This window comes from Chroicocephalus ridibundus, chromosome 5 (genome assembly GCF_963924245.1).
Source record: "Chroicocephalus ridibundus chromosome 5, bChrRid1.1, whole genome shotgun sequence".
In the NCBI taxonomy this organism is placed as follows: Eukaryota; Metazoa; Chordata; class Aves; order Charadriiformes; family Laridae; genus Chroicocephalus; species Chroicocephalus ridibundus.
Window position 1 is genome coordinate 3,737,875 of NC_086288.1, and position 25,291 is coordinate 3,763,165.

At 40.6% G+C, this 25,291-nt stretch overlaps 1 protein-coding gene across 3 annotated transcripts in view; it reads left to right on the top strand.

The window, feature by feature from the left end:
* SEC24D (SEC24 homolog D, COPII coat complex component) overlaps positions 1–23,207 on the top strand; it is a 67,509-nt gene extending 44,302 nt beyond the window's left edge. For all 3 annotated transcript variants that reach the window (XM_063335312.1, XM_063335313.1, XM_063335311.1), the window contains exons 9-23: positions 3,152–3,290; positions 5,006–5,121; positions 7,961–8,085; positions 11,797–11,988; positions 12,625–12,718; positions 14,725–14,841; positions 15,283–15,453; positions 16,211–16,307; positions 16,931–17,076; positions 17,957–18,095; positions 18,556–18,674; positions 19,654–19,833; positions 20,338–20,529; positions 21,037–21,126; positions 21,527–23,207. In XM_063335312.1, coding sequence (XP_063191382.1) covers positions 3,152–3,290; positions 5,006–5,121; positions 7,961–8,085; positions 11,797–11,988; positions 12,625–12,718; positions 14,725–14,841; positions 15,283–15,453; positions 16,211–16,307; positions 16,931–17,076; positions 17,957–18,095; positions 18,556–18,674; positions 19,654–19,833; positions 20,338–20,529; positions 21,037–21,126; positions 21,527–21,667 — 2,058 coding nt within the window. In that variant the 3' untranslated portion in view covers positions 21,668–23,207. The remainder of the gene's footprint in view (positions 1–3,151; positions 3,291–5,005; positions 5,122–7,960; positions 8,086–11,796; positions 11,989–12,624; positions 12,719–14,724; positions 14,842–15,282; positions 15,454–16,210; positions 16,308–16,930; positions 17,077–17,956; positions 18,096–18,555; positions 18,675–19,653; positions 19,834–20,337; positions 20,530–21,036; positions 21,127–21,526) is intronic.
* The last annotated feature ends 2,084 nt before the right edge of the window (positions 23,208–25,291 follow it).

The window sequence follows — 25,291 nt, forward strand, 5'->3', positions numbered from 1 at the left end:
GGGAAGAGAAGTGTCAGGCCCGTAACAAGTCCACAAGCGTAGCAAATGTCTAAATAGTTCTGGTAGGTATCTAACTTTATTCACTTATTATTGGTAGAGATTGGAGAAGAGAGAAAGAAAACACCGATACTTTATAGTAGAAAGGCACAAGGAGTATTGCATTTGTTTAAAAAAACAAAACAAAAACAAAAAAAGTTGTGGTTTTGTTTTTGGTTTTTTTTTTTTTTTTGTCTTATTCCCCTCCTATGAGAGTTTGCCACCGACTTCCATGGGACCATGAACAGATCTGTGCTTTATCTTCTGGTGCACAGTGACATCTACAGAGAGTGGAGCACATCAGACAAGGCTTTCCCATTTAGTATTGTGTCTTTTTCTGACTGTTTTTCTTTCATGTATTCATTAGTTTAAACTTATTACTTTCTGTTATGCTTTTAAGTGCATTTACGATATTTTTTATCTTTGTACATTCCCATGGAAACGTACCTATTATTTTAAAAAAACTTGCTTCACCCTGACAGAAGTTATTTTGACCGTTGGAAATGCAATAGCAGTTTACATACCCAAACAGAAATTACTTTCTCGTGATGGGTAGAATGTCTAGTCTTACAGTATAGCGCCCTGGAAAGTTTCAGCTTTTTTGAGGTAAAATTTCTTTCACAACTGTGTTGTTCACATCAAGAAGTGAGTTTTTGATGTTTTCCATCTGGGTGCTTGTTCTGAAACTATCATACAGATAGCTTTATTATTAGGTGTGTTCATTATTGATAATAATGTTTTAAATTATTTAGAGAAAATACTAAAATGTAAATTCCATTTAATTTCAAAAAATTCCAATTGAATAAATCAATAAAGGTAAATGTAGGGCTTTTTTGCAGGATTTTTCTTTGTTAGACAAAGTCCTTAATTCTGTTGTGTGCATTTTTGGTTGGTTTGGCTTCATTAATTTATTTTCCTTCCCTTTAATTTTACTTTTTTTTTAAGTTCCTGCAAGCTTATTAGGAAGGAAAAAATAGCTAGCTTCTGCAGTGTGATTTTATTGGTGTTTCATCCTTTGCTTCTCTGGGCAAAACAAAACAGAATCCAGGCTAGTATACATTTACAGAAGGTGGCCTGTGGATACTGTTTTCCCAAGGCCTGAACACGTGTTTTAACCGCATGCACTGCGGATAGTCTCAGTAGCTTCAAGACAACCGTTTAATGCATAAAGTTGAACATGCATGTAGATCTTTGCAAACATAGCCCTTAGGCTACTGAGGTTCTAACCCCACATTTTAAAAAGGACTGTTTTTTTTAAAAGGAAGTTAAAGGGAGGGGAAAACTAAAATTTCCACTCCAAATATGAAAAGACAAGGCAAAAAGACATTACTTTTATTTCTGCTGTCTTTAAAAAGGTAATTTATTAAGTGTGTGTAAGAATGTAGACACTTAGGCTCTGAGCTTCACGGCATTTATTTTTTGATTGTTCTTGTTCATGTTTTTAATGTAAAGGTCTTAATTTGGTATTTCAAAATATGATCATTTGGGGGTGATTTTTCTTTGCTCTTGGATAATATTAAGTGTTTCAAAACAAGTTTTAATGTATAAATGCACCAGGACTTGTCTCAGTCTTGTTTTTTCCCCTACCGGGTCAGATACTATAATAATAATAATTGCAAACCAGATCCAGGCCTCATTAAACTAATACAGCAGAATGATAATCAGAAAATTGCCAAGTAATGAACAAAACCCAGAAGTTTTAAAACTTATTAAGCGATTGTGGGTGATGAGCGGGTTTTATAGCCAAGGCTTTCAAGTCTGAAAAATGACCCTGATAGTTTGGCAGCTGACATTATTGGTTAATTTGTGTTAAACTCAATTTTCGTAGAAGAAAGAACACAATGTAAAATAGCATCTCAGTGGAGCAGGAGGGAGTACTTAAAACCCATGTAGTAAAAATGTACTCATATGTATAAAAACCTTGGCAAAAAGCATTAAACCCTTTGGAGAAATAAATGAGTAAAATAGCCTCTGTAAAACGTAAACAAACAATAAAATACGTGTAAGCAGTGAATGCTAGAAGGACATGAATGATTTTCTAGGTATTCAAAGGCTCTTATGCTCCAATAAAAGATAAAGCGTATGACAGATAAACTATGTCCATTCCTGAAGGAGAGACAGAATAATTAAAAAAAAAAGTGAATACGTGAGTGGTAAAGTTTTAGCATTCAAAGGCTGTCAGCATTTTTCCTCTTGTAGAGATCTGTTATGTGTCCAAACTCTGGATTTCTCTTCTTATGCTCAGAGTTTTTTCTTTAGGATTGAAGGCAGTAAGAAAAAACGGAAAAATAGAAAACATAGAGTTTCACAAATAATTGAGCGAACTTCCATTTTTATAGTGATTTCAAGTTTGACTTTTCTAACATGAAGTATAATCGCAGGAATCTTTCAATTGCTGCACAGTTATTACTGAAAGAGGCATCTGGACAATGTCTTCCATTAGCCGTGGGTTTTGGCTGAGGCTATAAGCCAGCATGGTCACTGTAATTAAACTGACAAGTGCTTGAGATACTGTATTTGTTTGCTGTATGTACTTCCCTTCAATAAATATCAGTATTTCTTCTGAATCTCTTACTCTAGCTGGTGACCCTGACAACGTTGAAACGGTAGTGTAGCCTGATGCAACATGGCAGCATTGCGGGGGCAGCATTTAGGACAAAATATTCAAAGCTTTCTTAACAAAGACCTATTTGAGAAACCATTTGCAATAGAGGAGCAGAAATAGATTTCTTCAGGAAAAACTCAATCTGACAAGGCAAAATACCTGACTCCAGCAGCTTTCTCTTAATGAGCTGTAAGAACCCTTTGCTGGAGAAAATCAGCCTGGAGCCCTAAATGTCCAATGTTTTCAAACTTTGTAGGCTTTTGGTGTGAATCCTTACTCTCTTTCTGATCAATGGCAGAATATGCCTCTGAACTTGCAAATTTAGCCCCTCAGGGGATCAGTGGGCTTGAGCCAACCGTGCTCCAGATCTTGGGTTAATGCTGAACAACGAATGATGTCTTGATCAGGTCATCTCTAACCGGAGTTAAGTCAGGCAGTAGCTTTCTAGCCCACTTTATTTGGTTTCAAGTTTGCATTGTTTTTTATAACTTCATCTACCTCTTCATCTAGACACCTCTTTATGTTGTAAACCATGGTGAGACTGGACCAATCCGATGCAACCGATGCAAGGCTTATATGTGTCCCTTCATGCAGTTTATTGAAGGTGGAAGAAGATACCAGTGTGGATTTTGCAATTGTATAAATGATGGTGAGTGATGTTTCTCTGATCTGTGATTCATACAAATTCCCTAAAACATAAAAGAAACTATACCCCTAACATTATTTTCTTGACTTGCTGACTTGATGAGAAAATAGTTTAGTGAGGTGCGGTAGCTAAGCCTATTTCACAAGTCAAAAAAATACTACCCAAGAAAAAACAGGTAGAAACACTTGTTCGGTAGAATATAAAAAAAAAAAAGAAATACATGAAAAATAACGCTGACTCATGAAGTCCAGTCTGATACGATGAAAACTTTATTTAAAAATAGTATGTCAACACAGGATACAAAGCGGCTTGTATTGCTAACTGAAAGCAACTTTTGTGTGGAAAAAATTAATTTCTTTAAGAAATCTAAATGTCCAGCAAGAACCAAATATTTAGAACCATGTTAGCCTGGTCCTGTCCATGACTGTGGATGCAATAGTTAAATAACCTATTAATCTTACTGTGACAAGTGTTGGTTTTCACAGAAGATACCATGCCATATTTGTTCAAGCGTGCTGCATGTGACTCATAACTGTTCTTGTGCTCTTGGCTAAATCCCAAATCTTTGCCTGAACTAGCCTTTCTAGACATTTGTATCAAGTTGGATTTCCTCCGCTGGATCACAGCAGTATAGTGCTTTCCCTAATACAGTAATCTCTTCAACTCTGAAACGCGAACCTTTACAGACTCGCTCCAACTTCTTTTCTGCCTGGTGTTCAAACGTCCGTGCAAGCCTAGCAGATAACAGATTTCATCGTTTGTTAGCAATTTAAACTCTCATAAAGAGAAATTTAAATGCGTTGTGAGCGTTTTAAGAAAGACATTTAAGTTGCAGTGTCATTTTAAATCATGCTTTGTATTACTACAGTGTCTTTTATCCAAGTCAGAAAGCACTTAAAAAAAAAAGTCTTAATGAGGACTAAAAATGGCCAGTAGACTAGGTAGCTATTCCACCCACTCACACACACACATACACTTTACAGGCAAAAGTGTGAAAAATAAGCATTCTAAATGTATATTGATTGAGGAAAGAGGACCTAAAATCCAGAGGTGACTCTTCCCCAGGGTGACCCTAAACGTTAGACTAGCTGTATATAAATGGTTGGTGGCAAACCCACTTGATTTCTTAACGCCTTCGAGTTCTGCACCTTTTATCTGTAGCCGCAAAAGGCTCCTGATATAATAGACCCAATGCGCTTTGCTGTACAGTAGGCCGGCATTGGGAACCTTGGAGAACTATTTCCAGTGGAATGGTATCTTTGGATAACGCAGTACAGGACTGAGGAAAAGTGCTGGTTTTACCACTGTCCCTCTGTAGGGTTCTGGCTCCAGTGGTTTGAATTAAGCTGTGAGTAGGCTGCATCCAGTATCCAAATAGTCACTGTTAAGTCTGTATCCTGAGGGTAACAGACTCCTGCGTGTAGAAATGACCTGGGTCAGTTTTACCTACTCAAGCCTGGCAGTGTAGAAGTGGAAGAATATGCTCCAACTACAAAAGGAGCTGGCATTACTGGAATGTTGTGGGTTTTTGTTTGTTTGGCGTTTTTTAAGCCAATGCTGGGGGCAAAAACCCACCATTGCAACCTGGATAAGTGTTTAAACTCTTCCCTTGATCAGTAACAAAGGAGCCTGCACCAGTACATTGAAAGCAGTTGTTGTGTTGTTCCCCTCCTCTCCAAAATATAAATGGTTTTTCCTGCTCTTGTGTTGGCTTTTAGTCCCTCCATTCTTCTTTCAACATCTGGACCACATTGGCCGACGGGTAGACCACTATGAAAGGCCCGAGCTATCTCTGGGATCTTATGAATACGTTGCTACTTTGGATTATTGCCGAGTGAGTATTTCCAGTATGCAAACTAATTTTTTATGTCAAAACAAACAAAATCCTTTTAATACCTACAGTAAACGCGCTTGTAAACTGAATATCAGAGTACAGGAACATTCTAGAAAATGTAGATAGATGTGGAGAATTTGAGCTTACCGTATTTTGTACTTTTGTGCTGCAAGTAAGAGTAACAAATAGCGCCGCAAAGTCATGGATCGTCAGTCTTTAACTGGGGCATTCGTTGGGTCCCATCTAGCATGTTGTGCTGTTTAGAGGATATACTTGGCATTCTGGTGCAGCACTGCATTTTAGATGCGTGTCTTCTGTTGATTTTGAAGACAGACACACGCCTAAATTGCCTTCCCAATAGTGAAAACCTTAACTGGATTCTTGTAATCCTTTCCTGGCAAGAGTGGTTTTAGTATTCTGACCGCTAAGTGATTTACATTGGAGTGGGTTCTCTCTCCTAATATTAACTCACTGAAGAACTCAATCCAAAGCCCACTCAAGCCACTGTAAGTAATTGTAATTGTTTTTATTAGAGAACTGTATTTGATACTTCTGAAAGCTTAAGTTACTTAAACTTCTCAAACTTTAGCTCATTCTACAAAACTGCAAGCGTGACTTCAGCTGTCCACAGTGTGGATGTATTTTTCTGTTCCTGCTGGAATCAGCAGATTTTTTTTCATGTCAGTAGAACTGAGGTCATGATAAGGTTAGGAAAGGCAACTGGATCCTACAAAGTCTTGAAGTAGGTACCAGTAACTTCCTCAGACCGTCAAATTATTGCTGGTATGAAGAAAACAGGTTTAATTCTGCTTTCTTCCAAAAGCTAGTGAAATCCCTGAGACGACCTATATAGATTTTACTGAAATCTGTGTTAAACGCCAGAACAGGAGAGAATTGTAGTGAGGCATTACAGAAATACAGTACGGGATCCTCAGTGTATATCCAGTGTAGCTCCATCAAATTTGGTTAAGCTTTGCTGGTTTCTGGCAGCTAAACTTTTGAAAACTCATGTGTACCGAATGGCTCTGGGCCGTTTTCTCAGTTCTTTTTCTCTGCCCTGGAGTGTGACCCTGTGGGATGCAGTCATCGTCACAATGCATCTTCCAGTGCAGTGGCTTTTGCCATATAGCTTAAATCAAGGAGTTTCCTTGATAAAAGTCATCCGGCGTGGTCTGTCGTCTTGTTGCAAAGACCCCTCCATAGACTTACTCGAGCGTTACCAAAAAAGAAATCTCTTACGAAATTAACACTTAACACTGGAAATGCTGAGTCATTAAATTCTGCAGAAGTGAATACTATTTGATAACTCATTTTTCATTTTCCTCCAAGTTGCAAAGGTCCAATTCTTTTATAAATCCAGTTTAAGACCAGAACTGAAAAGTCATTTCCTTTTGTGCTTATCAAATGACAAGGATGAACAGCTACAAAAAATGTTAACAAATAACAGCTGTTTTGCATTATTGCACTCCTGCTAAGCGGATGTGGCACGAGCAGAACTCCTCGTTTCTACCATATATTTGTCAGAAATTACACAGGGATTCTTTATAAAGAATACAAGAGTGTAGAAGTAGTGTTTGATACAGTTTTTGAAGCTAGAATCCAAGTGCAGTGAACAGAACAGCTTCTAAAACTACCGCCTGGTTTTAGTTCACAGGAATTAATCCTGATTTACATGACTCAAATGAAGTGAGATCAAGGCTATAATGTTCACTTTAAAGTGTGCCACAGATTATGAATAAATTGTAATTCAAGGGTTAGATGATTTTTGTCTTAAATGGCTTTTTCTGAGGTTTAGTTTAACAAGCATAATTTGCTTAAGTGGTCAGAACTCTGTATACGAAGGCGGTGAAACAGCGTGATGGAAAAGCTGACCTAAATTTGACATCAAGTAATGGCCACTACTCATCTTAATGGGAATTAGGAAAACTGATCTTAGGGAGTATGATGATCATTGTTGCTATGTTCATTTTATATGATCGTTTTCCTGGGTACATCTCTAAGCATTACATTGCTTTATTTGGAAACAAAAAAACCCCTTCATGTTAGCTTACTTTTTCTTACTTACAGAAACTCGGGTCAGTAGGGTAGGTCACAATTTGAGTGACACTTAAATTACGACTAAGAGGAATTCCCAAAGGAATCCAGACCAGCCCAAGTCACTGCTGTGTATGCAGCAGTGACATACGTTGAGTGTTCCACTCTCCTGCTTTGATTATCTTACAGAAAGTCAGCTTATTCCTGAAGGTACAGTTCAGCTGTCCGGAATGCACTGGATCCTCAGCCAGCAAGACAGACAGACAGGATGCGGATGTCCACCACTTAGTACTGCCGAAATTCTTTAATTCTGGTTCAGTACTGAAGGTGTATTTTCTGTTTCCAGATTGGTTAGAAATAACTTAAGGGTCGTTAGAAGCAAACGCTAACAAAAACTGAATTTAAACATTCGTGTTAACAGAACGGTATTGCATATTGATACAGGGAATGCCGAACAAGTATGGGTACAGAAAAAAGCCAGAAGGCAATTTTGTTTAAACACTTGTATTCCAGCAGAACGTGTTTGTGTTTCATCTTATCTAATAAACTGTTACCCTTTACATATTTTATTCCATTAGGATGCTATTTTCCAGTAATAGTGTTTTATTCCAGGGGTGGACTTTACCCAATACGTGTCAGCTTTCTGCAGTAGTTACTCTTCATGATCCATAGTATTTTTCAAACAGCTACACACTGTATTTAGATTGCCTTACGCTACCACCTGTGAATTTTTTCGACGTAACAGTACGCTGTCTGATTTTTCCCTGGGAATGGTCTTTTTTTTTTTTTTCTTTTTTTTCTGTAGAACAACAAGCCTCCAAAGCCACCAGCTTATATCTTCATGATCGATGTATCGTACAGAAACATAAACAGTGGCCTTGTTAAACTCATATGTGACGAACTGAAGACTCTGCTAGATAAACTTCCAAGGTAAAGAAACATAAGCATGCTTTGCTTAACTCAACTACGCTGCAGTTTTCACGCAGCTTTGCATGTTGAGAGGTAAAAACAAGCTACCGAAAACGTCAGAATTTACAGTAGAGTCATCTTTGGGGTGACAGTGACCAAATGTTAATTCTAATGCTGCTGGCAGTTCTTAGACTTTAATGTCTGGGCTTACTATATGAATGGAAAGAATCTGTTATGCTAATTGCACATGTAGCTTGCATTCTTTTCCTTTCTTGTAGTGAACTCTAGTGGTGTTAAGGGCTAAGTCCCAGCCTGTAGGTTTGACTTGCCCTGCTGTAGCTCAGTTTACGGCAATGTTGCTTTTCTCATTAAACCGAACAGGGAAATACCAAAAACGGAATACTCAAGAATTGCAAATCTCTAAAGCCATAAAGTTGGTGATTTGTATCTTCAGCTATTATTGTTAATTATCAGAACTTCTAAAGCTACTTGCTGTGCTGTGATACTTCTCTGTCCTGGTACGTATCTGAGAGGAGAACAAATCTTCTAGGCAACAAACATTTTACGAAATATAGCACATCCGTTTGTGAGCATTAAGCACACAGTAGTAGTATTTCTGCGGATCAATATTAATGACAGAATATTATTTTAGTGTCGTTTAGTACAGTTTTTAGTACAGTATATTAGTATAGTTTTCATTAGTTTAAATAATGCAGACACACATAGTTAAATGAGAGCAGTGACAGACTGAGAAATGAAGTAGACAAGATGTTTCTCAGCCAAGGCATATAAAAGTATTGAAGAAAATGCAGAAAGAAAACGCGTTCCAACTAACAATACTTGCAGAGGGAGAACAGACTTAAGAAATTAACGTATTTAGGAACTGAGGAAGTGAATTAGGAAGTTCGGAAGTTAAGACGTACGTAAATACTTAGGAAGTGAGTAAAGAAGGAAGTAAGGATCTTCCTGTCTTACTTCCCAAGTTCCTAACTTACTTCCTCCGTCACTATATAGGTTGTCAATTCCTCACTTCCTGTCTTACTTCCCAAGTTCCTAACTTACTTCCTCCGTCACTATATAGGTTGTCAATTCCTCACTTCCTGTCTTACTTCCCAAGTTCCTAACTTACTTCCTCCGTCACTATATAGGTTGTCAATTCCTCACTTCCTGTCTTACTTCCTAAGTTTCTAACTTACTTCCTCCGTCGCTATACCTGTCGTCACTTCCTCACTTCCTACGTTACTTCCTAACTTGCAAACTTACTTCCTCCATTGCTCTGTAGGTCGTCACTTCCTCACTTCCTACGTTACTTCCTAAGTTACTTCCAAACTTGCAAACTTAATTCCTCCGTTGCTATATAGGTCGTCACTTCGTCACCTACTAAGTTACTTCCTGTCTTACTTCCTACCATGCAGTCGCACTTCCTCCGTCGCTATATAGGGCGCCACTTCCTCCCGTCCTAAGTTACTTCCTGTCTCACTTCCTAACATGCAGTTGCACTTCCTCCCTCGCTATATAAGTCATCACTTCCTCAAGTCCTACGTTACTTCCTCCCGTCCCAAGTTAATTCCTGTCGCACTTCCTCCCTCGCTATATAGGGCGCCACTTCCTGGTGTTCGAAGTTACTTCCTCCCGTCCCGAGTTACTTCCTGGCGCACTTCCTGGCGCGCAGTCACACTTCCTCCCTCGCTATATAGGGCGCCACTTCCTCGTCTCCGAAGTTACTTCCTGTCGCACTTCCTGGCGCGCAGTCGCACTTCCTGCCTCGCTATATAGGGAGCCACTTCCTCGTCTCCGAAGTTACTTCCTCCCGTCCCGAGTTACTTCCTGTCTCACTTCCTGGCGCGCAGTCGCACTTCCTCCCTCGCTATATAGTGCGCCACTTCCTGGTCGCCCAAGTTACTTCCTCCCGTCCTGAGTTACTTCCTGTCCCACTTCCTGGCGCGCAGTCGCACTTCCTCCCTCGCTATAGAGGTCGTCACTTCCTCACTTCCTGACTTATTTCCTGTCTCACTTCCTGCCCTCCCAGCTTACCTGTTACTGAAGAGCAGTTACGGCCCCTCTGGAGTTTGCCCCGGTGCTGCGGCTGTTGGTGCGCTGCTGAGCTGCCGTGTGTCGGTTGCTGTGCAGAGGGTGGGTGCTGGGTGCTGCCATTGATTTTGGCGGGGCCAAGGCTTTTTCACTGCCCCGGCTGAGGAGCGTGTTCCCACCCTGGCTGCTCTGCTGCGGTGAGGGCCGAGGTGACTGTTAACAGTCCTTTGTTTCTTCTGAGGTTAAACAGCCGATTGTTTTGCGCTATGGGGGCAGTAATTGGGAATACAGTGGTCGGGCGCCTCTGTTAAAGTCTCCGGGTTCGGTAGTAACATCTGTAGGAGCCTGTGTACGTTGTTACCCTGTTTGTCGATAAGCATATTTCTTTGTGTTAAATTTTTTACAACTATAACCTTCCATGAGTGATGACTTCTATAAACTAAAGAAAGTACAATCAGCTCGGCTATTTCTGTGGTTCCTATTGCTGCAGTCTCAAAGAACTTTGTGGTATAGAGTTATACATCCTGGTGAGATTAAACAGTAATTCTTGCTGTTCACTTTCTACAAATTTAAACCCAGGCGTTAACTGGGCGTTATTTAATTAGAAATTAAATCATTTCCTCTTAGGTTATAGGTTAGATCAGTGGCATAGCTGGGATTTCCGTTTCAGTGCTTTGAATATGCAAGTTCCAAACGTGCAAAACGTGTGAAAGCATTTACGCGCAGACTGGCTATTGGGCGGCTTTGCGAGGCCTCACCACTGGTCGGGTGGCTGCTGAAACGGTCAGTGCTGCCGTACGGAGCACACGGGCTGACCCATAGTCACTGCACGTACCACAGCCTTCCTCTCTGGCACTTCTTGTGCTGAAGGCTTTGGGTTGCCATTTACGAGAGGAACACCCTGCTGTAAGAAGGGGCTATTTTATTAGTAATTAAGACCGATTTTTTGAATAGGACTGCCTTTTAGGGAAAAGCTCGCTAAATTTAGGACCGCAAACCTGGTAAGGTCTGCTAGTACCGGCGGCTGCTACCGATGGCAGAGCGGGCTGCCGCGTGGAGCTGCCTCTCTAAGCGGAGGTCGAGCCTGCTGCCGGCACTGCCCCTGCAGGCGCAGCTCACAGCGCCCACGTGCCGGCTTCGGTTGGCCTGCAAACTTACTAGCAATAAAGAGCAATTTCTACAGCGCATTTTATGCGCGATACACAGCTATGGAGGATCTAACAGCTTTTGTTAGTCCAGCTCAAGCAGAAGATGGACCCACCAAAGTCACCAGACGGTATTCAAGCCTAAATGCTGTTCTTACTAGGCATCAGTCATCAGTGTCACAGAATTACAATGTCTTCTAAATAAAGCTGCTTTTCTGATTATATCTTGTAACTAATTGTCCTGTTCTTTCTTTTCCATGTTTTGAGGACAACATGGTTTATACTTTATCTGAGGGACTTTTGACTGCTTGGATAGGATGCACAGCTGATAGCGTTGACATAAATACATATTTTTTTAAAAACTAAATAATACAGCAGTTGATTTTATCAGTGTTTTAATTTGACCTAAGGCAAAGATTACATCGGCTTGGTTTTGTTTGCTTTGTTGCTCCCAGTACAGATAATGATCTGAAAACAGCCTTGTATTTCAAAGGAATGCTTTTATTGGAAGGTCAGAATTTTAGATCTGTAAGCATTGTTTTTGTTTTTCTTACAGAGAAGAGCAAGAAGAATCCTCAGCAATTCAAGTTGGTTTTGTCACTTACAACAAAGTCCTCCACTTCTTTAATGTAAAAAGCAGCTTAGCTCAGCCTCAGATGATGGTGGTCTCAGATGTTGGAGAAGTTTTCGTTCCTTTGCTGGATGGTTTCCTTGTTAACTTTCAGGAATCGCGATCTGTTGTTACCAAGTAAAGTACAATTATTCCCTATGTGAATAAGGTCTGAATGCTTAGGATATGCGTTATGCCCTTTAGTCCGTTGTGTTATTGGGTTTGGGGAGGTACGTGGATTTATTGAAATACTTTAGAAGCCAGCAGATGCTTCGGGTCATCCATTTCCACCTTTGAGGCAAAGAAAAAGTGATTTCGACACCCGCCCAGTGCTGAATGTGAAAGCGTATTTAGCCCAGGTGTAAATCTCGCATCTTCAGCTGTGTTTCCTCAAAAATGGGAGGGGGGTTGCAGCTGTGCGCCGTGGTGCACGTATTTTCCCTTGCGATGCCATGATGCACACCTGGATGTGATCTAAGGACTCTGAAGTCCTTACAGCACACTAAACTTCATTTTTAGCTATTTTTTATTTACTGCTTGTTCCTTTATGTTACCAGCTTTGAAATAATGCATCTCATAGAATTTAAAAAAATCATATTTTGTTTTACTCTGGCTGGAATCCTGTGAAATTGAGCAATCAAAATTAATTTTTTTTAATATAAATTTGCATGGAAAACGTCTTCCTGTGTGAAGACTTGGTATGTTACAAGGTATGTTTGGGGATTCTCCCAAATATGCTAACCGGTTGAAATGCTGTCCTTTTGTCTTTCATAGCTTGTTGGACCAGATTCCAGAGATGTTTGCAGACACTAACGAGAGCGAGACCATCTTTGCTCCTGTAATCCAGGCTGGCATGGAGGCGCTAAAGGTTAGAATGTTGCTCTCTGTAAGAGAAGCAGCACTTTAATGAGAATAAGACTTGATAAACTGCAGAAATTCCATTTGCTAGAAACCAGTCCCAAATCCCCCTATAAATCCCAATGGGAAATTAGAAAAAAAAAAATCGCTGATTGCTTCCAGCACTAATGTTCCGTTATTCTAACAGTGTGTCCGAACTGCTCTAGTCAAAATGAGAACACTGACATGCATCGCATCTGTTTCCAGATTTTGCTTATCGAGGGAAACCATTCCCTAGAGTCTGTTCCACGTAGGACGGGTGTTTAGGAGAGGATGAGGAGCAGGAGTCGGATTCTCATTAAGCATTTGAGAGAAATAAAGAAGAGTTTAGTTACTGCAACAGAACAAACAGATGCTCTGGATGTTTGCACAGACACCCAGTCCTTGCACACGCGAAGGGCAGGAAAAGAGCCAGCATAAGGTCCGATTTTGCCCTGCCTGTTCTCCCGCTCTGCTCGCTGCTTGTGCAAAGCGAGATCTTTGTGACTATTTATGACTGAATCGGGTCGGGGGCTGGAGGGTTTCCACTTAACTGACAGGTTCTCACAGCTTGAATACAGATGAAAACGAATCCACAGGTCGAGGTGCACCCCCAGTTGCTTTCCATATGTCCCGGACATCCCCGAAAGTGCTGACATTTCCACGGAGCACTCCCAATTAGGAGAATGCCACCGTAGTTCCCCACGAGATTTCTAGGGGCAGAAGACAGCCAGTGGCGTGACAAAACAGTTGATGTATCTGCGAGCTGTGTATAAGTAAAGCGTGAACTTTGAGTAGATAAATTAGTTGAACTGAAAATGCACAGTTCTCAAATCTGTTTCTTAAATAGTATTTAATTAATACCTGTTTTCGTGTTATTTATTCATGCTGCCAGAAGGTATGTGTACAAAACATACATTTGGTTACAGCTTCCGTCAGAATGCTCTTATCTTCCCTGAGACTTGACTTCTACAAAACAAACTTAAGGGCCATAATTGTAAATTTCCTTTGATGTTGGCTATAAAGGGAAGCAGCTCTTAATTAAGCTTTTTATTTAGCTCAATATTCTTAAGTTGTAATTTGTGAGGACTTTCACTATGAATTATTAACATGCATATATATGTCCTCAATATACGTTCCTATTGGAGATTAATTTTAATAACTTTTGGTCAGCCGCGACGTGGACTAGATGATCGTTGTAGATCCCTTCCAACTGAAATACTTTATTCTGTTCTGTTCGTTGTCATCAGCTGTCTCACTAGTAAGAGTAAGTGATAAACCGGATTTTCTAAATTTTGGTGGGAAAGCTTGTTAATAGTGCAAAGATGCCTCCAGTATTGCTACTGTTGTTACTCTCTCCTTTGGAATGTAGGGTTTTCTGTCAGTAGTTTGTCATCGCAGTAAAAATGATGTGGAAAAAAAAAAAGTTCTAAATAAGAATAGAAAACTGGAATAAAACTGGCAGTTACTTACTTTGTTAGTGGCAAGAGGAATTGTTCATCACAAGTTTCGATAGTCCTGGATTTTAAGGTAGATTTGAATGTGGAATCTAGTACAGGAAGTCTCTAAAAATGTAGTGAACACGAGTGTGCCTGAACTGAAAGAAATAATTGCTGTTAAATTACATTTCCTTCTAATTTTATCCAATTTAGTATTTGCACTTTTGACACTTGTTGCATAATGCTTGTATCCAATTGGAAAGTCTTCAAGAGAGGTACTCCTAGCTGCGCCCACCAAGATTTTAGATTCCTCTGCAGAAATCACTGTAACGGTGCATCAGCCAACAGCTCTCTGCGCTGGACTGGTATTTATTGACCTAGAATTCCCAGTTTGTTTCAGGATTGATTTCTATCAAATTTTGAGTCTCTAAATGAATTATTTAGCTCTGAGAAACTTGCGGAAAGTTGACACTGTTCTCTGAGATAACCACAATGTATGACAATCAGGCTTGCTTATCTTAGCAGTAATAAATATGCCAATACCATGTCTTTGAAACAGGCTGCAGAATGTGCTGGAAAACTGTTTATCTTCCATTCTTCATTGCCAACTGCGGAAGCACCAGGGAAGCTGAGAAACAGAGATGACAAAAAACTACTAAATACAGATAAAGAAAAGGTATTTCCTACGCTGAGTTAACAAGGGTCTGCTGTTATGCTGAATTTCCCTAATAGAGCCTTGATCTTTTTTCATTTATTTCCTTTTACGAAGATGTGCTCTTTAGTGATAGAATACTCCCGTTCTCACTGTGCCCCGATGGCGTAGGTATATTGTTACGGGTCAGACTGGGGGGGGGCAGCCGTTCCCATCAATGAAGGAAATCCCTCCACCCATCAAGAGCCCGTGCTACCACCTGGTCAGTGATTTAGTTCTCCGAGAACGTGCCGAGTTGGTTCCCTGCACACGCTTCTGTGGGCAGGGGCAACATCATGTTAATGGAATCCAGGCCTAGCTTAAAACTTCCACTTCGTCTTGTTTTCCTCCAGCGGGCATTTGGATTGTGGTTGGCTACCACTGGTATCGCATGTTATGACATCTGTATTTTTTAATTCCGTGCAGACACTCTTCCAGCCCCAGGTAAATTCTTACGAGGCGTTAGCCAGGGATTGTGTGGCTAATGGCTGCTGCGTGAATTTGTTCCTCTTCCCAAATCAGTATGTGGACGTAGCCTCCATGGGTCTCGTCACAATGTACACTGGAGGAACTTTGTACAAGTACAACAATTTCCAGGTAAGTGATGCGGCTTCCTGCCTTTCAAATAAATAGTAACACCTGGGGAGCTGTTGTTTCTCTTTTCATTTTAACACGTGCTTTGACCTTTAACATAAAAGTAGAGTGACTCTAGAAAACTTTAAAGTATAAACTCCAGGGGATAACATTCAAACTTAGAAATGACAGACCAGGCTAAAATACGTATCTTGAAACAGTAATAAGCTGGTTGGTATCTTAAAATTAAATTCACTTACTTAAATATGCTGGCATCTGAGCAGGGAAGTCAATTACTCCTGTATATACAGATAAAAATGCTTTTGATAGAGACCCCAAAAAAACTGTAACAAACACTCGTTTAAAACTTCGTGAGAATCTCTCTGGGGAGCGGGGGACTCTCTGTGGCAGGAGCTAACCTGCAAAAGCATTTCTTGCGAAGGCAGCAAGGCCACTCTGGAATTCCTTAGGCCGTGCCATAAAACCCGAGCTAAGCTGCAAGGCTAAGTGCAGGAACGGATGCTCCTGGAGATCGTTTGATGGAATACAAATTCCTGATGTCCAAGGCTAGTGATGAATTGGTGGACACGTGCGTATATACGTTTCCCTTAACACAACGACCATCGACATGGTTTATCTCTTTTAAAAGGAAATGAGAGACATTAAATGTGAGAAGAACAGATGAGAGGCCGAGGGGGAGCGAGAGGGAGCGCTGGGTTCCTGCTGTGCTGCTGACACCCAGTGGTGAACTGCAACTTGTGCTTTTGCTTTGTGTTTCTAGCTCGATGCTGACAGCCCACAGTTCTTAAGTGACCTCAGGAGGGACATAGAAAAAAAGACGGGATTTGACGCAATAATGAGGGTTCGGACAAGCACAGGTAACGGTACCCATTGGGATTGAAAATAAACATGAATGCATGTGACAATATAGAATTTCATATAATATAGTGCTGTGCAGACCACCGGTAAGCTCAGGCTAACTGGTTTATCTTCATTAAAGACTGATAAAACGCAGGAACGTCCTTCCTGTATATCCCTCCATAATCATTAATTTTCAAATATGAGCAAGGCTTCTGCTCATTATGCATGCATCTTGCAATCCAAGTTGTATAAAAAAGTGTTGCTGCTGGACGCTTACACATTCCTTCATTTTCATCCTTCCAATGACGTTACTGTGCCTGCTTTCCACGTATTCATTCTTACTTCAAATGCAAGCGTTTGAGAAACAGACACACACAAAGTGGCCAAGCCAACAGCGCAGAAGGTTCTGGGTGGTCTCAGAGTCACAGTGCAGCTCCGTGGCCCGTCAGCTTTCCCTCTCGCCCAACAGGCAAAAAATGCTATCGGCAGGGACAGCTGGTGGGGGCCCGGGGGCTGCAAATCCCCGAGGGAAACCGGTTCCTGTTTCAGTAAGCAAAATTGACTGACCATAAAAAGAAAGTCAAATTTATTTGCCATTTTTAAATAAAATGTTTGTGGTTTTTTTTTAATCTGGCTGTAGGCTTCAGGGCAACAGACTTCTTTGGTGCTATTTACATGAACAACACCACAGATGTGGAGATGGCAGCAGTTGACTGTGACAAGGCAGTGACAGTGGAGTTCAAGCATGATGACAAACTGAATGAAGACAGTGGCGCCTTAATTCAGGTAAAAAAAGCTTAATTACGTGTAATGTCATGAAATGGTGAGCAAGAACTTCTGCAGCCCTAACAGGAAAAAAGTGATGGTGTAGGACTGATGGGAGGCAAGGCATGGCTTGCACAGACTCTGGTGACATTATACCACTAACGAAATAAGGTTTTAATCTATAGCCAAAGGTTGCGTCTTACCTCAAAAGCACAAACAACGCCCCTTGTTTCCCCTGCAGGCTTTGGATCTTACGTTATATTGACGTATCAACATTATATTGAAGTAGAATTGGAGTCATAAGGAAATTCTTACATTACACCCTACATTTTTATCATCTAAACCCAGGGTAGGTGCAGGATACAGGGGTTAGCAGGACCTCTCGTTTCACATCATAAGCAACTTATGTAAGAAGAGAAGAACCACGCAGCTTTTCAAGATTAGGAAGTTTTTCTGTGTTGCTTTTGCCAAGAGATGAAGCGACGGGCAGAGCACTTCTCAGCAAGTGGCTCTTCACTTGTGTGGTGTCTTTTCAGGTGCATTTGAACTGTTCAAATATTACACAACTACAAAGTATGATTTACAAACTTAAAATTGGTGGCCTCTTGTTTTCAGGTGATACCATCACTGTGTAACAAATTAGAGTAATAAGCCTTTCAATCAGTCACATTACCATTTTTTACAGTTTTAAGATTAGTAACTTTTATAATGTCTAATATAATTCCATAAAAATACAGGTATGTTGGTTCATAGACAACAGAATCCCTGAAGCAGCACTGCAAGGCTAGGCTGTCTTTAGAATTGATTATATGCCTTTTATGCACAAAGTAGGCAGCTATTGCATGATGGAAACCTTTTGGTTTAAAACAAAAATCAATGGCAATTTGCTCCTCTGTTGCAGTGTGCTGTCCTTTACACATCAATAAGCGGGCAAAGACGACTCCGCATACACAATATAGGTTTAAATTGTAGCTCCCAGTTAGCTGATGTCTACAAGACTTGCGAGACTGATGCCCTTATCAACTTCTTTGCTAAGTCAGGTAAAGTTATAACAGACCATTTTTGTTTCCGTTTTTACTTTGGGGTGGAGGAAGGGGAAGGAAAGGGAGTTGATGTGATTACCTAGTGGGAAATCATGTTTTGTAACTTGCTGCTCCGAGCCTGAGCCACTCTTGAAGTATTGTAATATTGAAAAGACAAATAAATCACATATTTTAGACATACTGCCGTAAAAGTAATGCCTGTGAAGGCAGAGAGAAATATGTAACGCACAAAACTGTATAGGCACAGTAGTAGAAACGGGCATGCTATCATTGGAGCACTGGAGGCTTGGTGGGGCATTTTGGGCAAAGATGAATAAACGTCCTCCAAGACACTGTATGTAAACAAGACTAAAAGCAGCCATAGACCTCAGGTCAGTAAAATTAGAAGCTAGAATACAGACATTTTAAAAGTACGGCCCCATCTTTAGCACACTCTTTTGTTCTTCCCTGTTTGCAGCTTTTAAAGCCATTCTAAGCCAACCGCTGAAGACGGTCAGAGAGATCCTGGTGAATCAGACAGCTCACATGCTGGCCTGTTACAGGAAGAACTGTGCCAGCCCATCGGCAGTCAGCCAGGTAAAACCCACCCAAACTCTGTTCCCCCCGCCAGGCCTTGCGGGAGATGAACGACCACCCCTGCAACATCAGCACTGCCTGAAAGGAAAATTTCAGGACAGACTTTTCCCTTTTCTTTCAAATATAATTAATGACAGGTGGGATTCAATGGTAGCATTTACCATACGCAGGGGCTGTTGTTCCAGAACAAATGGCTTTGATTTTTTCTTCTTGGGATGTTAAAAGATTTTAGTAGTCTAATTTTTGACAAATAAGACTGTTACTGTCAAAAAAAGGAACATATGTATCTTAGTAAACAATCTGAATTTGCACATAGGTACCTCAGGTGTGCTAGAATGATAAATACCTTTATTTTCCAATTTTTTCTTCTAGACTATAATGTATAGATTAGCATTATTAGCACATCCTAATTGTATGACTTAAAATTCAACGCTCCAATAAAAGCAACAGTTGTTTGCTTTTAAATTACTTGCCCTCATGTCCTGGCAGTTCAACTTGAGAGAAAGACTAAGGCGTCTCACATACCATGCGATGCTTCCAATAATCAAAAGCCTGGGCAATTAATTGTTTAATGTTAATCAGGACCAAATACGTTAGAAAGAATACCGAAGAGACACTTGCTGTGGACCTTTATTTCACTCCTAAATTGTTCAGAGAAAAAAACCACCCACTTCTCCTATGTGACACCCCTTTAATTTAATACCCAAAAATAAGCATGGGTTAGAGGGAGATGATAGCATCGAAGATGACAACTACAGTCTAGAGGGCAAATAATTTCTGTTGGATTCTTATTAACTGTATTAACCATTCAGAGCTGTCACATCTGGTTTGAAACAGCACATATAAAAAAGGTTTTCTAGGTTTTTTTTCCTCTTTAATGAAAGGAAACGAGCAGTGGGTTATTTAAATGTTTGAAAGCCCAGCTCTCATGCCCCAGCATGTGGGATATATGAAATAACAAGCCATCTCTGCCTCTCAGCTCATCCTTCCGGATGCAATGAAGGTGCTGCCAGTGTACATGAACTGCCTGTTGAAGAGCTGCGTGCTGGCTGGCAGACCAGAAATTCCAACCGACGAGAGAGCTTTCCATCGGCAGCTGGTCATGTCTATGGGGGTAGCGGACACCCAGTTGTTTTTCTATCCCCAGCTTCTGCCAATTGTGAGTATGTTGCTTGCACATCTTCCTTTTCATTTCAGTCAAACTGTTTTCAGTATGCTGTGGTTTTATGATTGTGCAGATGCAGAAAAGATTCTGGCTGCTGGGCGAGTGTTACACTGCCACGCTGGATTACATTTTTGTTGCTAGTTGAACTAACATGAGGAGGGAAGGCAGAACCCTTAGTTTAACGGAAAGTGGGCAAGTAACATTATCAGTCAGTGACATTAGCATCCTCCAAGAATGTCACTGTACTTTTAGCAAGGTTTTTTGCCCAGGCTAATGAAAGATGCCCGCTTTAGTGAAGATCAGCACTGGTGGCAGGTCTTCCTTTGCACACAGTGCAGTACCTGAAAAAGAAGAGGTTGGATTTCTAATTCCTATAATCTGGAAAGGAACCACGAAGATGTACTAAACCTTTCTGGAGTTACTTTTCAGCACCTAATGTGAGCTTTAGTCACATTGAAGGCACCAGGTCTACAACTCTTGTGTATTTTTGCCCCCCAGCACAGCCTGGATCTGAAGAGTGATGCTGTCCCAGCTGCCGTCCGCTGCTCTGAGGAACGTCTCTCAGAAGGAGGGGCCTTCCTGCTGGCCAACGGTCTGAGTATGTTCCTGTGGCTGGGGGTCAGCGCGCCCCCAGAGCTCATCCAAGGGCTCTTCAACGTGCCGTCCTTCGCACACATCAGCACGGAGGCTGTGAGTAGATGGACACTAGTCCCTTTTTCAGAATTTATCACTTAGTAAGTAAGACCAGACTGCTAATCAGTGAAACAAGCAGAAAGAGGGGACCAGCAGAAGGTGTTAGGACACCAGGAGTGTCCCAACATACACAAAACTTTAACAAGCTTTTAACACTCTACACACTTACAGGAAAGGAGCTTTCGCAACATTTTTAAACCTTCTTAAGCTTTTGCTGTTGCAGATAAAGCCTTATTGAATGTGTATTGCTAAAATTGGAACAAAACACTTTGCAACAGTTAAAGTTTCTCCTGATAATGAATTTTCATATAGTGTTCTTTCAAGATGAGACATTTTGGTGAAGGAGATGGCTTTTCCCAGCTTAGAATGAAATTGTAGAACGTAGACTGAAGTTAGAATAGAATGCAAAGTAATTTGCATTATACATACCAGCAGCTAGTCTTGTATGAATTCCTAAGGGATGGGACTGGAATATAACAACCTGCCATGCTTTCACGCTAACAGACATCGCTGCCTGACCTGGACAATCCATTTTCTAAGAAACTTAAGTCAATACTGGAGCATATCCAGAGCCAAAAGCCCTACACTATGAAGGTAAGACTTCTCTCTGCCTCAACTTATTCCCCATTCCTGTTCAAAAGAACACTGCTGGCTTTGGCAAAACTTAGTGGTAGCTGTAAAAGATTTTACATATCAGGAATTTTCCTGCATGTTAGTGAGTTCCACCATGCGTTACAGGCAGAAGCATCTCAAGTGTGCTTAATTCTTAAAAGAGAATTTCAGAGACAGTGAAGTCTAAAGGTTACTATTTTATTCTGCAAACCTTAATTCACACTAGTCTCTCTCCCCTGTGTTCATAAATGCAGCTACTGAAATGCGGAGATTTATTAGTTTGGGGATCTTTTTCTTCCTCAACAGCATACAGTAATAGATACAGGGAAAACATAGTGCCAGTTGGTATGATTGTATCCTAAATACATGTATCTGTTTTCAGATGATTATAGTGAAACAGCGGGAGCAGCCAGAGATGCTTTTCCGACAGTTCCTAGTAGAAGACAAGAATATTTATGGAGGAGCTTCTTACGTGGATTTCCTATGCTGTGTTCACAAAGAGATCTGCCAGATGCTCAGTTAAGGAAACTCAAGCATAGGTATAAGTCAGGTTCTTTTTGATTTTGCAAGAGGGACAGTGATGGGTGCCCGAAGGCTGGCCCACAGCTCCACTATACCCAGGCATTCTGCTGTGCTCTTCTCTGTGCTCTTTTTGTACAGTTTCGTTTCACACCCCCTCTCACTGAGTATTTACCTTACTTATTAAGCTGTAGAATAGGAAGTTCTGCACTCAGGTATTAATCTTCTGTGAGTCCTGACTGTTTCTCCAAGTGAATTGCCAGATTCCAAACTGTCAAGGCTTAAGAGCATATGGTATGCATTTATTGAAATATAATTTAGAAAAATCTTTAATCATTCATTTTGCTAGTCGTAAGTTGTACAAGAGCCAGGAAAGATGCTAAAAATCTATGCAGAAAAGGGAAAAAAATACAAAACGTAGCTTTTTCTAAATGAGGGCATATAGCTGAATCAGATTTGCAGTAATCACGTAGTTCAATGAGTACTTCAAAGACCTTCCTGTAAAGCTAATACCTACAAAATAATCCCCTTTCTCCTGGAAGGGACAAGCATTACTTTCTACAGAAACAGAGCTCTGGGTAGCCTTCCACACCTGGGGTTATCCGGGAACCAAAATGCCTCAGTTTATAACTGGACTTGGGTAAGTTTAACAACAATGGACCACAGGAAGAACAGTAGTCAGACAATCCTTTTGCTAAGTTTGGTCGATAATATCACACAATTATGGTACAATTCTGTTAATTAAATTAGCACAGTATTTAATTACATTTTCAAAATTGAACACGTTAGGGTTTATTTACTGCATTTGCTAACTGGAATATTCCCAATACAACTTAGATACATCTGTCCCTCAAAAATTCAGTGGCAGGTCAACTGTAAGACAGTTGACGCATTAACCAAAGGTTATTTGTGGTGCTATAAAAAGAAAGCCTCTTGTTTAGTTCCAGTTCTATTACAGTAACCTCCTCTCACATGACTGATTTATTCAACAGTCATGGCTTTAAAAAATAAGCCTCTGCTAATATCAATATTTAAGGTAGAATTTAGAAAGCCCAGAGTCTTTGGAAGAGCTGTTTACCTCAGATACTTCATCAGCCTGTTTGTATCTTTAGGACCAATGCCTCTGCATGTGAGGTTTGAACTTTTCCAAACTTGAAATGCTATTGTTACAAAAACCAGTGTTTCAAAGAAAGTAAAAAACCCTCAAAAGTAAGGATAAGAGTTGGGCCTCATTAAAAAAAAAAAAGTGCCTTTGAACATGTTAGTGTTGCTTCTTAGTGTTAATCATTTTAATATCCAAGACAAGCAGTCAAGATGCGTATTTCTGGTTTGACAGCTTATCAAAACAGTTGTATCCCTGTGCAGCGACTGAGAGCTCTTAAAATAAGTGTCTATATTACAAAAGGATCAGCTGCCAAGACAAGCACTTTTTAGCTGAAGACTTTATCCTGTAAAAAGTATTTGTTGCCATTCCAAATCAGTGTACTTTGTAAAATGACACCAGCAACTCTATGTGTAAAGAAATAAGCAATTATTAATTATAATCATGTGTATGTTTATTCTTTCATATACCAAGTTCTCCAAGTTTTTTATGCTATCAGCCTCTGACAAAAGCTATCCAACACCTCTTAAACAGTAGCACCTAAATCTAGTACCCCAGGTCACTACAGAGGACGGTTTAGGGCAACTAGCAATGGAAACTCCCTTCGGGGTTCATGCACCTCTTCCCCCTGCCTGTCCCTGTACACACAGCAAGACAACATCAAGAGTTCGTTATGCTGATTCAGGAGCCAGGGAGCATGGCAAAGTTAAATTAACAACAATAATTCCTACAGAGCGTAAATGAAGCCACGCAGCCAGCAATTAGTAAAGACCACTCTAGGTCACCTTCTCCTACTCGTGACTTTAAAGACAGCAAGCTTATCTGGCCCCACAGAATTTTCAGCGTGCTTCCGCTGTTGGCATCACCCAACAAGAAGGAGGTAGCTTCCTTCCCCTCAGAGGTAGGAAGCTAGTGAGCTGCTCCCCCAGCCACGCTTGCTCATTTCCTTACCTTATTCCATGGAGTTTGTCGATGGGCAGATGATCATGTCTGTACCACAACCACGCGCATCTTCTGCTTGGTCAGTTCAGGCCACGCAAGCACCACTGACCAACTGCTCTACAGCCCAGTTTACACCTAGAATTCTGATGCAAAGTGTACACGTCCCTTACCTGTGCGCTGGCAGAGCCTACGGAGAGCAGGATTTCAGGCACGGAGGTGTAGTAAGACAAAGCTGTTTATACTTGCATAGCAAATTCATCAGAGCTCTAGCATTTCACATACAGCTAATTTTTCCTACATACCATATTGGCTAAACGAGCACCGAGATATAGACACACGTTGATACAGCAGCTCTTGCAGCAATCACTAACAGTTATCACACAGACATATCACAAGTACAGTTTCTGTCTCCAGCATGACAGGCAGGGCTGTAATATTCAACTCATATTTACAGTAGTTAGGCCTTTTTTTTTTCCTTTTTAATTGCTGCAATAGTTATACTCAAAATTATGTCATGTTTCACCACAGAACTTACCTACTGCTTGCTTTTTGACCCATGAGAATAACCCTATTTATCTCCGTGTTATTAAGTTGACCTTCATCCCTACACTACAGCAATAAAGTTGCCACCAATTTTGGAAGGAGAAATCATTTTTTCTACTATATACAGAAACAGTGGGTCTCATCCTCTATCACTTTCAGTTACTCAATGTATTCCATAAAAAGACTCGTTCAAGAAACAAGACTTAGAGATGTCTTCAGGTGTTCATTTATTCTTTTCTAGAGTGCATTCTGGATATTTCTATTCCCTGCCAAGGATTTTAAAACATCTCAGTATTCTAAAATTAACCCCTTGACTTGATGCCATTTAACTTCCATTGTCAGATCGAAATTGTTCTTTAGTTTGTAGCCGAAACTCTAGTCCACTGCGCAATTCATTATCCACAAACATAGGCAATGAGCCTGTGTCCGTGACACCGCAGTGGGGAAGAGCGTCAAAGCCCCAGGAGCATTGCCCACTGACCTACACAGCACATCCGGCACTTCACCAGCTGCTTAGAACCAGCCGTGTTCCAAAGCGGGAAGAATTCTTAAACTGATAGCTGGATTTACACTCAATGATTTACAGTGACCAATGTCTTAAAATCCCTTTGAAGCTAAATGCTAAGACATCCTGACTATCTCGTCAGTGCAACTGTCAAATCCATCAGTTAACTCATATAGGGTGTAAGATATTTAAAGTACTATAAGCCTCTTCCAGAATGGAAAGACATGACAAGATCTAGACAGGCATCCCAAATCAGACTGGTGGCATTATGCACTTAAAAAAATTGGAAAGGAAGAAACTTATTAAGCTTTTTATCTTCAAGGACAGCGTGCTCAAATTGTGGTAAATGAAATATTCATCAATTCACTGATTACGAGCAATAGCCTCCTCCTTCTGTTAAAGCGTTACAACTGAAAAATTAACTGACAACCAGTAATCGAATTAAAAGCTTTTCATCTCTAGGCATTGCTTTAGATATGGTCCAAATCAACAGTGATTAAAATATATCCAGATGTTTTTACTGTATAATTGGGGTG